At 35.1% G+C, this 14995-nt stretch overlaps 1 protein-coding gene across 1 annotated transcript in view; it reads right to left on the bottom strand.

Annotated features, from left to right (window-relative positions):
* The window catches only part of LOC144437425 (piezo-type mechanosensitive ion channel component 2-like), an 83003-nt gene that overhangs the window by 37453 nt on the left and 30555 nt on the right, over positions 1 to 14995 (bottom strand). The window contains exons 4-8 of the mRNA XM_078126366.1: positions 11561 to 11680; positions 6699 to 7170; positions 5989 to 6154; positions 4070 to 4138; positions 127 to 399 (exon numbers count right to left, since the gene is read on the bottom strand). Coding sequence (XP_077982492.1) covers positions 127 to 399; positions 4070 to 4138; positions 5989 to 6154; positions 6699 to 7170; positions 11561 to 11680 — 1100 coding nt within the window. The remainder of the gene's footprint in view (positions 1 to 126; positions 400 to 4069; positions 4139 to 5988; positions 6155 to 6698; positions 7171 to 11560; positions 11681 to 14995) is intronic.

Genomic DNA, 14995 nt, shown 5'->3' on the forward strand with positions numbered 1-14995 from the left:
GTAGGGATTGAAATATGATTTCTCAATTTCATTGTTTTCCAGTTTTATTTTAAAGTTTTATTTTTAATGTATGGGGGGAGGGGGGCATACATGTGTAAGAAAGTAATTCTAAAATCATATGCTCACCATCATAACAATGAGAGAGACAGTATAACTTTGCCTCATGATAAATAATAGAATAGACATCCATGGTTTCCTGACATGGCCATGGAATTCCAGTTGTTGTTCTGTCCCTGATCCGACATTACTGGAATATTCTCCACTGGAGGTTGGAGGAGGGGATGCAGAACGTGATATTACTGCCTCTCCCTCAGTGGGGGAGTCTCCTTGATCAGCAGAAGCAGATGCCATTGAATGATACTTAGGTATCCGTTCCTTACTCCTATCATCCACCAACAGCTGTAATTCAAATACATGGATTGCATGTCAACATTTGAATGTGACAAATACTACACATGACATGCAGTTGAACATCATCAGAATTAACACTTGTCTGTGGTTGATAACATTATATTGTTATGTGTATATTGTGATTACATACATAATTACACAAGTCAGGTGTTTTATCTTTATGTCCTGACTGTTTGAAAATTTACTATTATTTCCAATTGAAAGTTTGACCTACCTGCAAAGGTAAAATGACACAAAGAAAATGAAATCTGCATTTTGAATCTTGATCAAAATCTTATTTATCAGAGATGTTCATTTTACTATTCTGAACATGTGGCATACGTTAGTAGTAAACTGAAGTGTGTGTGTGTCTGTCTGTCTGTCTGTCTGTCTGTCTGTCTGTCTGTCAACTAAACTTTGTTTCAGAATGTTCATATTATGCAACCTTACAGACTTTTTTACACAGTCTTCATTAGCATGTCCTTGAAATTACTCAAAACTTTGAGCTTGTATACATCTCTACAGTACACATCGTGTTACCTGTACTGTAATGATACATACTCATAAACTTACATTCTCAATGTATTGTAAAATAGCTGTTAAGTTACTGGCATGGGGAAAGGGTTATTACAAAATTTAGAATTAGCTCTGGACATGACATCTAAGTCAAACGAGGAATAGGAAAACACATTCCTTGGTTTTGTATACAGATATCTTCTTCTTTTTTCGTATGAAACTGAAAGACTGATAATTTTATATGGATTGTATGAATGTACTATTCTTCACACCATTCAAGGTTGGCCTTCTCTCTAACAGCATTGGTGTAAAAGTGATGAAATCATCATGATATTTATGAGGTTCCCATTCACTATGTTTGAATGTGATCGCATCTCTGACAGCATTAAATTTCAGATTTTTGTTCATAAAAGAGAATAGAGTAAATACCAAAATATTTTGCCTTCCAGAGCTAATACTGATGACTTTTATTTGTAACACCTTTAATGACTACGAAACATAGATCTAATATTTATCTATATCTATATCTATAGCTTTTACAAAATACTTTATCTTGCAAATACTATGCTAGCAGGTCTGGGTGCACAAAGTTACCAGTGTTTGTATACACTAAATGTTACCTTACATTAAATAAAATAAATAGAAATAAAGGAAAACTATGTGTTGTCATCCGTTATGAAACACTGAGCTGCTCCATAGTCAACATTTCATGTGTATCTGTGTTTTAATAATTAGTTGGTAAATGGTATATTTGGGAGAACAGAGTAAGGAAAGGCATCAGGTTTACCAGCAGAGAAGAAGCAAGACGTAAATAAGTTTCAGCCTGAATACATTAACTAGCTGCAAGAAAGACAAGGCTTATAGAAGAGAGCAAAATACACTACTACAACAACATTCTCAACATTGCAAATCGTTAGTATCACACAGTCATAGACTTCCAATTCACTCAATCACCTTCCAATGACTAGATATTCAACACTTCATCGTTTTAGTTCCAGGAAGAATTCCACAGTCAAATTTGGATGATGCTAACAAATCATGACAAAGTGAACCCAAGGTTAGGTAGGTAGATATGTATATATACAGTGATATTTCCATGACATGACTTGTTCATGAAATGGTGTACAAGATGCAGGGACTATAGCAAATAAGTTATCTATATGAGAATACAATAATTGCATTTGTCTTTTTATAACTCACTCTAAGAACAGACACATATTTCCCCATCATTTCTTTGTACTGTCTTATGACACAGGTTCATGACAACTGTGTATTCTTTTACACAGCACTAAATTGACTGTGTAATTAATATTCACCAACAATATGTTAAAGAATACTAAGACTTTGATTGTATAACCTTAGTGAGACTAAGGATTTGGACCTGTATGTATGTGTTTAGCATAATTTTATCAAAGGTGGGGGTGGATTGTCAGTGGATGGATGGATTCATACTACTACAATTCTCATATAGTATGTATGATTTAAGCATACTGAACTGATTCCTGGCTTGACCACCTCAGTCTTTCTTTACATCTCTTTGTCTGTAGAATCCTTCCTGAGACACGAAACTCAAAACCCCAAACCTACTGTCACTTCACATGTCAAACAAAGATTGTGCAAGTACCAACTCCTTAGCAAACTCCGAGAATGGTATTTGCCAGCATGTCATATGAACTGAGTGACTGTGTGGTCACCATGATGATGTAATGAAATACCACATATACAATGAAATGATCATGTCAAAGAGTATGAAATCATAGAAAATCTTCCTTCTCCATTTCACTTGTATTACTTTTATCAACAAGGCACTACTTTACAGGGTAGCACACTTCAACCAAAGCAGTCAATTATTCTATGTAAAATATTGGAAAGTGAGCTGTCTTCTTTTTCGTCAGAGAAACCTGACTGAAAACACCACATGCAGAATACTATGTGCTTGTTAGTTTTGTGAGATTATTCAAAATTAATTGTTTGTTATCACAGTTTATTTTGACGCTGAAGAAGAAAAATTTTCTAGGTTGACAGAAGCAACCCGACACCAACCTTGAGTTTAGGATTCAGCTTTGTATTTACAGCACGTAATTGGAAATAGAATGGAGATTGAATGAAGAGAAATAAATATAACATTACAGTCAGTATTACAGGCTAAAATAAAAAAATTATTATTACATTGAATATTATATAAATGTTAGTATGACACATTAATTAAATCAGGTGTGTGGTGAATAGAAAAGGAGACACAACTAAAGTAGCGATCAGAAGTAAAAGAAGAGAAAAGAAGCAGTGTTATTTTAAAAACGTGTGTGTGAGTTTTTATTATAAAGGGGATAGTGGAAATAGTTAGAGATTATAGTTGACACATAGATAGGGGGATAGAAATCAGCTGTATACACTTGCTCAATGCATGGTTGATAATGTTGAATACCAAAACATCTTTTTTGTGACAAGGAAAAGACAACACGACTATAAATACACACAGTGACTACAATAATGAAATGGGAGAGAATGGTCAAAATGCAAAAATGATTATCATGATTAAATATGAGCAGTCCATCAGTAAAGTCACAGCGACGAATATTGCACTGTCACAGCTTTTGACTCTACTGAGCTACAATTTAGAAAGTGAACTAAGTATTTGTTTGGTTCATTGGTGAGTATGAAATCACAACAGAAATAGAGAAATAGAATTAAAGATCATTCATCCGTCCATTCATCAATTCATTCTCAGCCCACATACTAGCACACTTCTGTAAATAATAGTTGATACGTATAACATTATCTCATGTCTATACAACTTATGTTTTCACAACATGTGGTTTATATGAAAACACAACGTAACAGAAACACAATAAGCTTTTATAATGGCACCAATATGAGTGTCTTGTGAATTAGTGAACATTGACTGTCATGATCTGTGCAGTGAAAATAAAATAGTTCTATCATCTTTTATGCACTCATTTCTTTTAATTTGTTGGTAAATATTTTATGAAAAGTTGATATAATAGTCAGTACTTCTACTTTCTAGATACATTGAATGAATGTTCTTTGTGTTGCAGCATGGCTTTACATATAAATAACTGTGATATTACACATGTTTATTTATGTAACTATACATTTATTTTAAACGTTTGAATCTTGGTCTGGATTTGTTTTTCTGACGTACCTCCCTTTCTCCAGAACTGTGTCTACGTCTCCTCCTGTGACGGGTTTTATGGGTTACTTCTAACATGTGCTATAGCAACAAAGAATTCAATCATGAGTGAACTGTGTGTAAATTAACCGTGAATATGTGTTACCACTAAAACATTTGCAGCATGGGATTCATGCACAATTATCAAACATACTATGCCCAACCATGCCATAAAATGAGAACGTCAAGTTAAAGAAAAAAAAAGGGCGAGCTAAACTTACTGGGAAAGATTCCTGCCACCAAGGATGCATGAAAGAACAGCAGAAAATGACAAGCAGATGTTAAAGCACCAGTTAGTATGATAGGAGAACAATTCCATGAGATGATGATAACGGTGATACCCGAACTTTGCCGTGCCAACTCCAGATAGCTAATTCTAATTTGTGACATCAATATAAGTTCTACAAATCTAATAACTGTAACAGCAGCAGATCATTAGCCTACCAATGTTTTGGTAATAATATACAAGATGTTGGGGGAAATATTCACTCTTTAATACATTACGGTGTACTTTTTTCATGTCAGGTTGATGGGGTAAATCTTTGCCAAGGAAATCTCTGCATTGTCAAGAGTATAATGCTAAAGTTTGGTATATATAAATTGAAAGTATGAGATCGATCTGCTGCTGTAATCCCTGTTGCTAAGTACCAGACCATGTTATTAAATACTACCAACAAACCTTTGTACTACCCAACTAGACACATAAACGTACAATTTTTAAGGATGTAACAGTAATATCATGGTGACGTGATCTATTGTGTAGCATACATTTTCATGATACAATAAACACACATCAATATTGATGCCACAATGACAATGTTGTGATGAAGCAATACTATATAATGTTCCTGCTATTAATGATATTACAGTAGCAATACTATATGTTCCTGCCATTGATGATGTTTACATTAGCAGTACTATGTTCCAGCTATTAATGACAAAGCAATATACTATGATCCTACTATTCGTGATGAAGTAATGCTGTGTTCCTGCTACACATACGCATGCTACTCAGGTGCTCCTATCTCAGATAGGCTAAGCTTTGTGTCAACACATAAGATTACGGTAAATATTACTTGTTACACTCACAAAAAAAAGAGTCACATGCAAAACAAGTTGAACACAATTTTAGAAAGGTTCGAGACCTCTCGTGGGGATATCAGGATGCATTTGCACTTTTAACGACATTACACCACCTAACTACTAATAGTGTTTTGCTAAGGTTTTGCAATAATGGTGACAAAAATGGGGAAAATCTTTCAAAAGTGTGCAGTTTCCCATGTATCATAACTTTGGTGTTGAACCCGGCCAGTAAAATCATTGGGAACTATACATTTGTACATTTTACCACTTACCATCCTAACAAAAACACTATTAGTAGCACCAAAGGTAGGGGAGGGAGGGGGGATCAAAACGGAGGGGGAATTGCAGATTCAAGCTGACCAAACAGGACTAATGAAGCCATGTCGTAGCAATGTTATTACATGGCAACAAGTTACAATGTAAACAATACTGGTATCATATCACCACATATATAATATAATGACTGGCACAATGGGGGAACATACAGCTACAATGTAGGTTTGCAGTGATAAATTCTCTTCTAGAAAAAAAAGGTTAGCATATCAGGAGGTTCTTGGTACACACACTCCTCAATACTAGGCTGACCTGAATATTTGGCACTTCACATCAAATGATAGACAATCACTATGAACAATCATATAGCTGAACTTGTCATTGGAATCACATTCAGTCCTGATACCTGCAATTCAGATTCTGATTATAGATTCTAACTTGGCATGCATGACACGCTTGCTCCACTGTATATACACTGTGACAAAATCACACATTCTCATTCCATACACAATCGATCAAGGCAATCAACTACCTACCGGGTTTTGAATCCATTGACATGTCAGTAGAGCTAAGTACCAGTAATATACAAATAAAATGATGGGATTGACATACACTGGCCACTCTAGAGCTGTATTGACATGGAGTATGTATGGCTCTGCACATGTTTTATCATAAGTAATAATTGCTGTTAAACCAAATAACCTGTAAGAAGAAAACACTTTCATTTGGCTAAGAGTGTATAAAAATTTGCACAACTCAATGAAATTACTTTTAATATTTTTACTGAAGGTGGTTCAACTGATTTTCCCCTTTCTGTTGTCCAGTGTCAATCTAAGCAAAACATTGTACTTTTGAATTTCAAGACTTGCATTTTGTGAACACCAAACATTGTATTGGAACATTCTTACAAGCGAGAGCACGCATTTCTGTGGAAGCAGGTATGTTTCAAATGGTGCTGTAAAGAGGCCTGTAGTTTCTGACATTGCATTTTTTGGAAATAAACTTTACAAGAAACTCAAAAGTATCTAGAGGTGTAGGGTCAAAACACTGCCTATTTGAAATAATAACATACGACTGAGGCACAATCTTTGAATATTACAATTATCATGTGTTTTCAAACCCTTTCAATACTACTTGCCATCTCAGACCAGCAAACAATTTCATTACAAAGCAACAATGTGCTTACAATATAAACAATAATGTTTGGTTATCTGAGTTGTCATATACTTTTTTGACAAACACTTACCTTGCATATAAACTGTCAGGATGTAAAGCTGTTTGAAAAAACTGGAATTGGTAAAGATAGAGAGCTACAAGGTGAGCACCACAATAAGTCAACATAACAATCCGGACATAGACCAGCTTACGTCCCCAGCTGTTGTAACATGACCACCAAGACACAACAATAAGAAAAGTAATAAAATACACAGAAGATGTCACCGATGGTAGGATTATACCAGCTAATGCTGTTAGAAAACAGGTGGTGAAAGACCACAATAAATCCATTGCCACAGTTCTTTGTGTAGTCCTTCTGTGTACAGTTGTGCCAGTCTCACTTCTAGAGCGCTCATTTTTTGTCAGTTTATAGCAAACTGCATAGACTATGATTGAGATTATACACATGGAAACATCTGGGGCTACAGCTCTGATGGCATCAACTACTGGGATATCTAAACGTTGAAATCCTATCTGTCGTAATGCTTTCTCTAATGTTGAACCTGTGAGGTGAACAGAACAAAACACAAATATCAAATCAAGGCAAATAAACATCACTCCTCTGGGGTTATAGCTTGCATGTATTACAATGTGGTGAACTAGAGTATGAAGAGAAAATATCGGTCTATGCATCAGTTTAGTTAGCACTAAACCTTGAAGTAAATATCAAAATGGAAATGAATTCACTATTTCACAAAAGTTAAACATTCAAGTCCTCAAACATGTGTCTATGATAGTATCAACTTTGTATTTCACTAGGTATAAGGAAACCATCACTGTGTTGTTTCCATGTCACACTTTCACATCTCCCAAAGGAATTCAAACTCAGATAATATGTTTTAGCAATTATGTCTGTTTCAATTTGCACCCAGTCCCACCATCCAGTCGGTTATCATTCATCATGAAATATACAATTATCAGAAACAACTGATGAGATAAAGGTTGACAAGTCATCTCATCAAAAATGTAATCATTTTTCTCATCTTAATAGTATTACTACTGACTGCAACAATTCCAATTCTGGCTTGTCTTGGGAGATTTGACTAGACACTGGATAACCTCTGAGACAGGCTTCCTTGAAAACATGAACATTATAACTGTACGGTGGTCAGATTAACTCTGGCAGGACTTCATTAATCTTACTCCATAAACAGCAAGTTGTCTACTAATTTATTATGACACACATGCTCACACAATTATTATCCCTATTCCCCTGACTGCATCAAGTTTATACTGTCACCTCAGGTTACATTATTCAATCAATTATTGTAGCTGTATCCTGTAATTACTTTTCCAATATTTTATGCCCTTGTTACGTAGGTTGCTACAACTCAGACACTGCACACTTTTGTATAGGAAACAGAAATTTATCAAAAGTTGTACTTGTTGTGAATGGAATGTTTTTTGAAACTGTTTTGGTTACACCATAGCCCCCCATCCACCCACCCACTTTAAATGGGTGGAGGGTCTGTGGTTACACCCAGCACAGTACTGAACCACCGGTGCATGGGTAAATATATTTGTCTACCTGTAGACAAAGTTTGGTGCAATATATCCAGTCATAATGATTTTTGGATGTGTAATCAACAATCAGCGCCCCCACCCCCACCCCCTCCATGAATAATGATTTCAACCTATTACTACACCACTTTTAGATAGCATAGAGCTCTAATTAACATGTACAATGTCTAATCATTCGTATTTTAACAATTTATAGTGAATAATAATGTTGGTTATCTTATTGAAAAAATAATACTCCAGTTCCAGTAAGTGAAGGTTTATTGATACTCTCAGAGCACACATCGTTGCAAACCACAGCCTCTTTTGCGACACAGTCCAAAATGCGCCGCCAACAGGCGTTACTTCATTATTTCGTTACTTCGCAGTGTCACGGAAGAAATAACAGCTCTGGTTTGTGAGAATGAGGGCACATTATCTTTCCCTTATTTCATACGTTTGTTATAGGTTGCTACAACTCATAGACACCATAAAACCGTAACATATAATAGGCAAAATAATAATCTACTAAATACTGACTAATTTGATGCTGTTTTTAATACCAAAAATCATGTTCTATTTTAAGTATTTTAATTTTAATACTTTCATAACTAATAACATAACAAATCTGTCAATATGTAACATTCAAACTAGTTAAAATGGTAAACACAGTTTTGTATACTGCAGTCTGTGGTTTGGTAACAGCTTGAGAATGCTTTTGTAGGCTATAATCGATAATCCTATCTCTAACCACACTGTTATGATATCATTGAAGAAATAGTTGTATTTATAGAATCTCCACAGTCATTCAACTGCTGTAGTGTATATTTCACATACATGTAGCACATCTGATAGAAACATGTAACAATCTATCAAAAGTTTATGTTAGGAAATATCATATTTTATGTTTGATATGTAATGTGGTAACAAAACTTAAAAGTGAAGTGTTTATTGTTGTACATGCATCATAAGGAAGTTGTTATATGTAATGACATCATAAACATTTTATTATTTGGTTTAATCTTTAAGTTGTGAACTAGTGTACATCATCTGATACTTTTGACAATCAGTGACTTCTATAAAATGCTGCAAAAAACAACCTCATTACAAATTATAAAGTTCAGCGGATATCCTGATGTGTAGGTACATATAAAATTTAAATGTTGTTTTTTGATGTGTCATGTTTCAATCACTGTACATCTCAAGTTCCGACTGCCATGTTGATTTTACCATATTGAATGACATCAGAGTTAACTTTGGGGAAAAGGTTTTTCATAAATCACAAAACGATGTAAATTTCTGCTGTGAGTGAAACAACACCTTTGTTTGAGGGTCCCTTGTTCCTGACAGGGTTTTCAAAGTGTGAGACCCCAAGGTACGACTGTATGTGTTTCTGTTTGGCTAATTGCTGTACTTCAAGAAGTATAATCATGCATATATGAAAGCTATCAGTATAGACAAACCCACAGTTTTTGCTTTATTTTCTTTTGAAGGGATGAACTAAACTCTTCTCAAACTTTATGTACAGTAGCCTGTAGTGTTTGCTTGTGCGTCACTGTTGAGATGAACCAGGAACAGGCTCGACTTGAACTGATTCCAACAATTCTTTAAATGTTTGTTTACTAGTAGTAGTTCTAAACATTGCAATATATATTCGAAGTCTAAATAAACCAACTTTATTTATGAAATCTAATGATTCGTTCCACGAAATGTTTCCTCCTACAAAAATTATGGCCTGTTCAATTCATCATACCAGGGTGTTTAAAAGGAGATTACTTTTCTCTTAAAACATCACAAGTTTAAAGAGTATACATATAACTGGTTTGTTATTATCTATAGGAAGAATCAACTCACAGGGTGACATGTACTATTCCAAACTCATTATTTACAAATGATACAAACCATAGTCATCTAGCCACTATTCAAATACCTATAAACTATAGTGTGCAAAGTTTTTGAACTAAAATAAACTTCTATAAATTAATATCAGTGTTTACTTGAAGGGTAAGTACAAGTTGGTAAACTTCATCTGTGTTTACTTAGCTTTCTATAAGACATTCCACATTTAAAATTTGATATAAATTAGATGTACTGGAAACTTGATGATGTGTACTTTTCACATGGTTTCCCTTTCTTAATTAACCCATCCTTATCCTGCCTACATCACAGATCTGTGAGTCCATTTCACTCTTTACTATCTGCTTGCACCAGTATCACTGTCAGTGTCGACCCATGATTAACGTTTGAAATATCTGCTCAAATTGATTGGTCACAATGAGGAGTAATAATGCTACATTAGAATATATTATTATTCAAATGAAGTCATTATGTAAGTGTGCACTCATTACTCAGATTAACACAGAGGCTAACATCAACATAATTTACATATATGCTAATTTTACATAAATTTGTATAAATAGGTATTGTATTGACGCTCACTGGGGTTGTGGCTGAATTGATGGGTTGATGCTTGTTCTAGCACAAACAGTTAGTAAAAAGTGTTAGTCAAAATCACAGGTCTGTGATGTAGCAAGGGCTTGCCAGTCCTAGAACCTTAGCAAAAACACAGCATACATCAGAAAATTATACAAGTGACTTGTGGCGTGACATCACTTCGAAATGTAAAAGTAAATGAGTACATCAATTAAAAAGTACTGAATGCACACTACAGTAATTTGCTATTGATCTTGTCTTTGGTGAAACTATAAATCACAAAAAACGATTATGTTGTTGACAGAGACATTAAAACAGGGTTTAAATTGTACTAAGCTGTTAAGTATGAGTTTGGAATACTTAAGTAAACATCATTGATTGAATGAAGTTGGTCAAGACTGTCACTGCAAAAAACTTCTGAATTCAAATCTATCAATTGGTTCTTCTAGGAAGCTTTTAATATATGATTCAATATGCATGTACAAGTTAACTTTTTCAAATTCCAGCAAGCTATCTTATTGACATTACAAAGTAGTGCAGTTCTTTCTTTTGGGGGGTGGGGGATGGGATGGGTGGGGGTGGTGTGGGAGGGAGGGGTTGCACCATGCCAGACAGCATGCCAAGGCCATGGAATGTCTAATAGTATGTGTCCTTACTGAGTAAACAGCTGGGAGTTAATCATTGTTTATGTCCATAAGTCCTGATTGACCACCTCATATCCAAACAAACATAACAGATTAAAGATATAATGATGCCATCATCATGGTCCCCATCTTGCTAAACTTATCCCGATGACATCATCATTTCAGACTATAATTATACTACAGCTGTTGCAATCATATCATGATAGCCAAATAATATTGCTCATCCCGTACATTTCAAACACTGTGTCAACATTTTGACAGTTAAAGGGTGTAATATCTAGTCTTTTTTTTTCAATAATAAATGGATATGTATACTTACAATATTCCAACCAGTGGCCATATGGCTGTAATGCTAGCAAAACAACTTGAAATGTAACCTGAGCTCCAACTATGATGGATGTCAAGATGACAATGGTTTTCAAGAAGCGACCAGTGTGTCCTACAATAAACAGACAAAAAATACAAATAATCAACAATATAAAACAAACGTTTGTATTTTGGTACAACATGATTTGATATGCAAATACAAATACAGTAAGAAGATAGATTGTATATAGAATTGAACATAATCATCTACAAAAGTTTACTGAATAGTTATCTTCTTTGTTGGTTTGTATTTACAGATGACAGTCATGATATTGGCAACATATTATAAGTCACACAATACTAAACAGGATGTCCGTTTCCTAAGCTTTATAATTTTGAGATTTGTACTGAAATTGAGACAAATATTATTGAGATAATGGGTGTTTTTCCCTTTCTTCAGCCATGAAAGGCAAACAATGATAACTGTTTATCTAACAGTAACACAAGGTATTTTTACATCGTATTGAAGTATAGTATTATCACAAGGCAATTCACAGCAAATACAATGATATATAAACTATCACTTGAACACAAGTCATTTCTCCATGGTATTCAATACCACAGCTGTCTTTACCATCCCAGAGCACTGTGTACATGCAAGTTGACATGACATCATTTCTGCTTCTTTTTCTTTCTATGTACTTAATCCCCGGCTTGAAATTACATAAAACAGATACTTGTGTGGCTCCACTGAATACAAACTGTGTCCTCCCTAAGGCCACCATGATAGGGATAAGATAACTGTAGCATAATACAATGCAATCCTTTCCAGAGTACAAAAATTAAAATAGTGCATACCATGCCCAAACTTTGTGCTTTGGAATATGCTTGAACATGTGGTTCTCAGATGCTATGTAATTTTAGTCACATACATAGTAATTTTTAATAATAAGACTTGATTTTGTGATCTGCTTTTAGAAAAGTACTAGATCTAATATTTCTGATGGTAAAAAAAAAATTTTGGACCAATTTCACCCATTTTTGAATTGATAATAATATTGCATAGTAAACTCAAAGTTTTCACATAAGATTGTCATGATAAATCACATGATCATTAATTGCTACTAACAAATATACATGTACATCCCTATACGATATTCGGCAAGACTGCTTATATCTGTATTATAGATGACAGACAATGACACAGACAGATTCATAGACAGACAGACACAGACTGACTGATAGCCTCAGATAGACGAAGATACAGACAGACTGACTGACTGACTGAATGACACACAGATGGATGGACGGAGGGACAGACAGACTGACAGGCAGATGGGTGGATGAATGGACACAGACAAACAGACAGAGACAGACAGACAGACAGACAGACAGACAGACAGACAGACAGACAGACAGACAGACAGACAGACAGACAGACAGACAGACCCCATAAAAAGAGCATTCACTTCAGCTTTCAGTCAGCTCCATCCCACATATTGGCTAGTAGAAATGGATGATAAGAATCAAAGCATATGGCGAGTCTTTGCCTAATGTCAGTCTGTTTGATATTCTACATGTCTACCACTGCAAGATAGTACATTCGCAGACACATCGTGTTTACACAATCAAACTCTTTAAAATCATGGTTGTTGTCTACTTTGTGTGGAAGACCCATAGGACATTTACCCTCATCGAAAACATAGAAAGCAATCATGTTATTTTTCAGATTCCATGAATGGGTAATAACTTTCAGATGTTGTTATCAGTAACTAGCGGGATGCCGATTATCTCTAAAGCATATTATACGTCAGCAATCACACACTGTACACAAAGCAACTTGCCCTCGGCTCATACATACTAGATACTTAAAAACAGAGTATACTCTGCCAAAGACCTAGATGTTAGGACATTGTATAAACTGAATATCTGAATGAACGTAATAACTTTATTTTGACATAGTCTTACCATGTTTACTTAGGAGGAAATGACGATAATCCACAACATGGGAATAATGTTGATAGTTTTGACTGTTGATAGTACATTGTAACTGCAAGTAATGTTTTATACTGTAACAGTAACTCTACATGTATCTAGCAGTGTACATTCATTGCTACAGCAAATTGTGAATGTCTCACAAGACTCTATCCCAATGAAAACATGAAAGTTTTGATAGTACCGGTACTACAATGAATTTCATACCGCACATTGGTCTAGCTGTTTCTTGTTTGTCTGATAAAATAAGAAACCCAATCTGTTGGGATGAATACATTTATCTCTTTAGATTATATGATTTGTTGATATGGCTTTTAAACTTTAATGCATGTTTTCTACTTGGAGCTTCAAAAGGTTGTAAATTGGTAACATCATTGATGCTGCAACTTGTCAACTTGTAGTTAACATGCAATTCATTTTGGTGCACATGTGCCAAGAATGTGTCTACTGCCTTTATATTGCCGACCGGGACATTTCCTAACCCAGCACACTGTAAGGCCATAAGTTAAGTACATATGTCTATGGATGAAATATGGATACACTAAAAGTATACTTGTTTCAAAGAGAGTAAGAGTTGCCTCATCAGTAGCACTGCCCATTCACAGTTACAGTTTCATCAAAACGTGTGCACACGTTTGAAGAGAAGGGAGGTATGATATATAGATAGCCCTGAGACTTGCTATGTTCACTATCACTGGCTCCATTTCAATGGTCTAAACAGTATTGTCAAGCCTATATAGCCAAGTCTCTGGGCTAGAATATAGAACACATGTAATGAACATTTATCATGAAACTGCTTAAAGATAAACTTAAGCAGTGGTCTGCACTCAAAAAATATGGAAGAAACATATATTGTACGAAAACTATTGCAATGTTGGCAGTGTCAGTTTTGGTCAGAATAGGACATAGGAAATGAGTTGGGAAAAGGAATGAGACTCTCATCAGAGGAAGGATGGGAAGGAAGGACGGAAAACAAGGCAAGGGGAAGGTGAGGAAATTGGGAAGAAATTGAAGGGGAAAGACAAGAAATGAGGTGACGGGAAGGGAGGGGAAGCAGAGGAGAAGTAGGAGAGGATCATGGGAAGGAAAAGGGGGTTACTGAAGGATAACACACATACATATAAGTCAGCTGTTTTAATAGTCTTACAACTAAATTGTAAATGTATTGTTCCTCTGACATATTTGTAAGCAATTGGACACCCACAAGTACTATATGTTGTTCAGTTGTCTATAAGAATTAATCAGCTGAGTGTGTCCTATACTTGTACATCAATGGGAAACTGGAATGTCAAAATAAACTAGTAATGGTTTCCTACTATGCCAGGAAGGTCAAGACAACCACACGCAGTGTACACTGTGCATGTGGGTATGTTGACATTTTTAGGGAATATAACAATCAGAGTTTTGAGAACTATTTCTGAATCAGTGGTTTGACCTACAACTGCCTACAATC

The sequence above is a fragment of the Glandiceps talaboti genome, chromosome 7 (genome assembly GCF_964340395.1).
Source record: "Glandiceps talaboti chromosome 7, keGlaTala1.1, whole genome shotgun sequence".
Taxonomy (NCBI): Eukaryota; Metazoa; Hemichordata; class Enteropneusta; family Spengelidae; genus Glandiceps; species Glandiceps talaboti.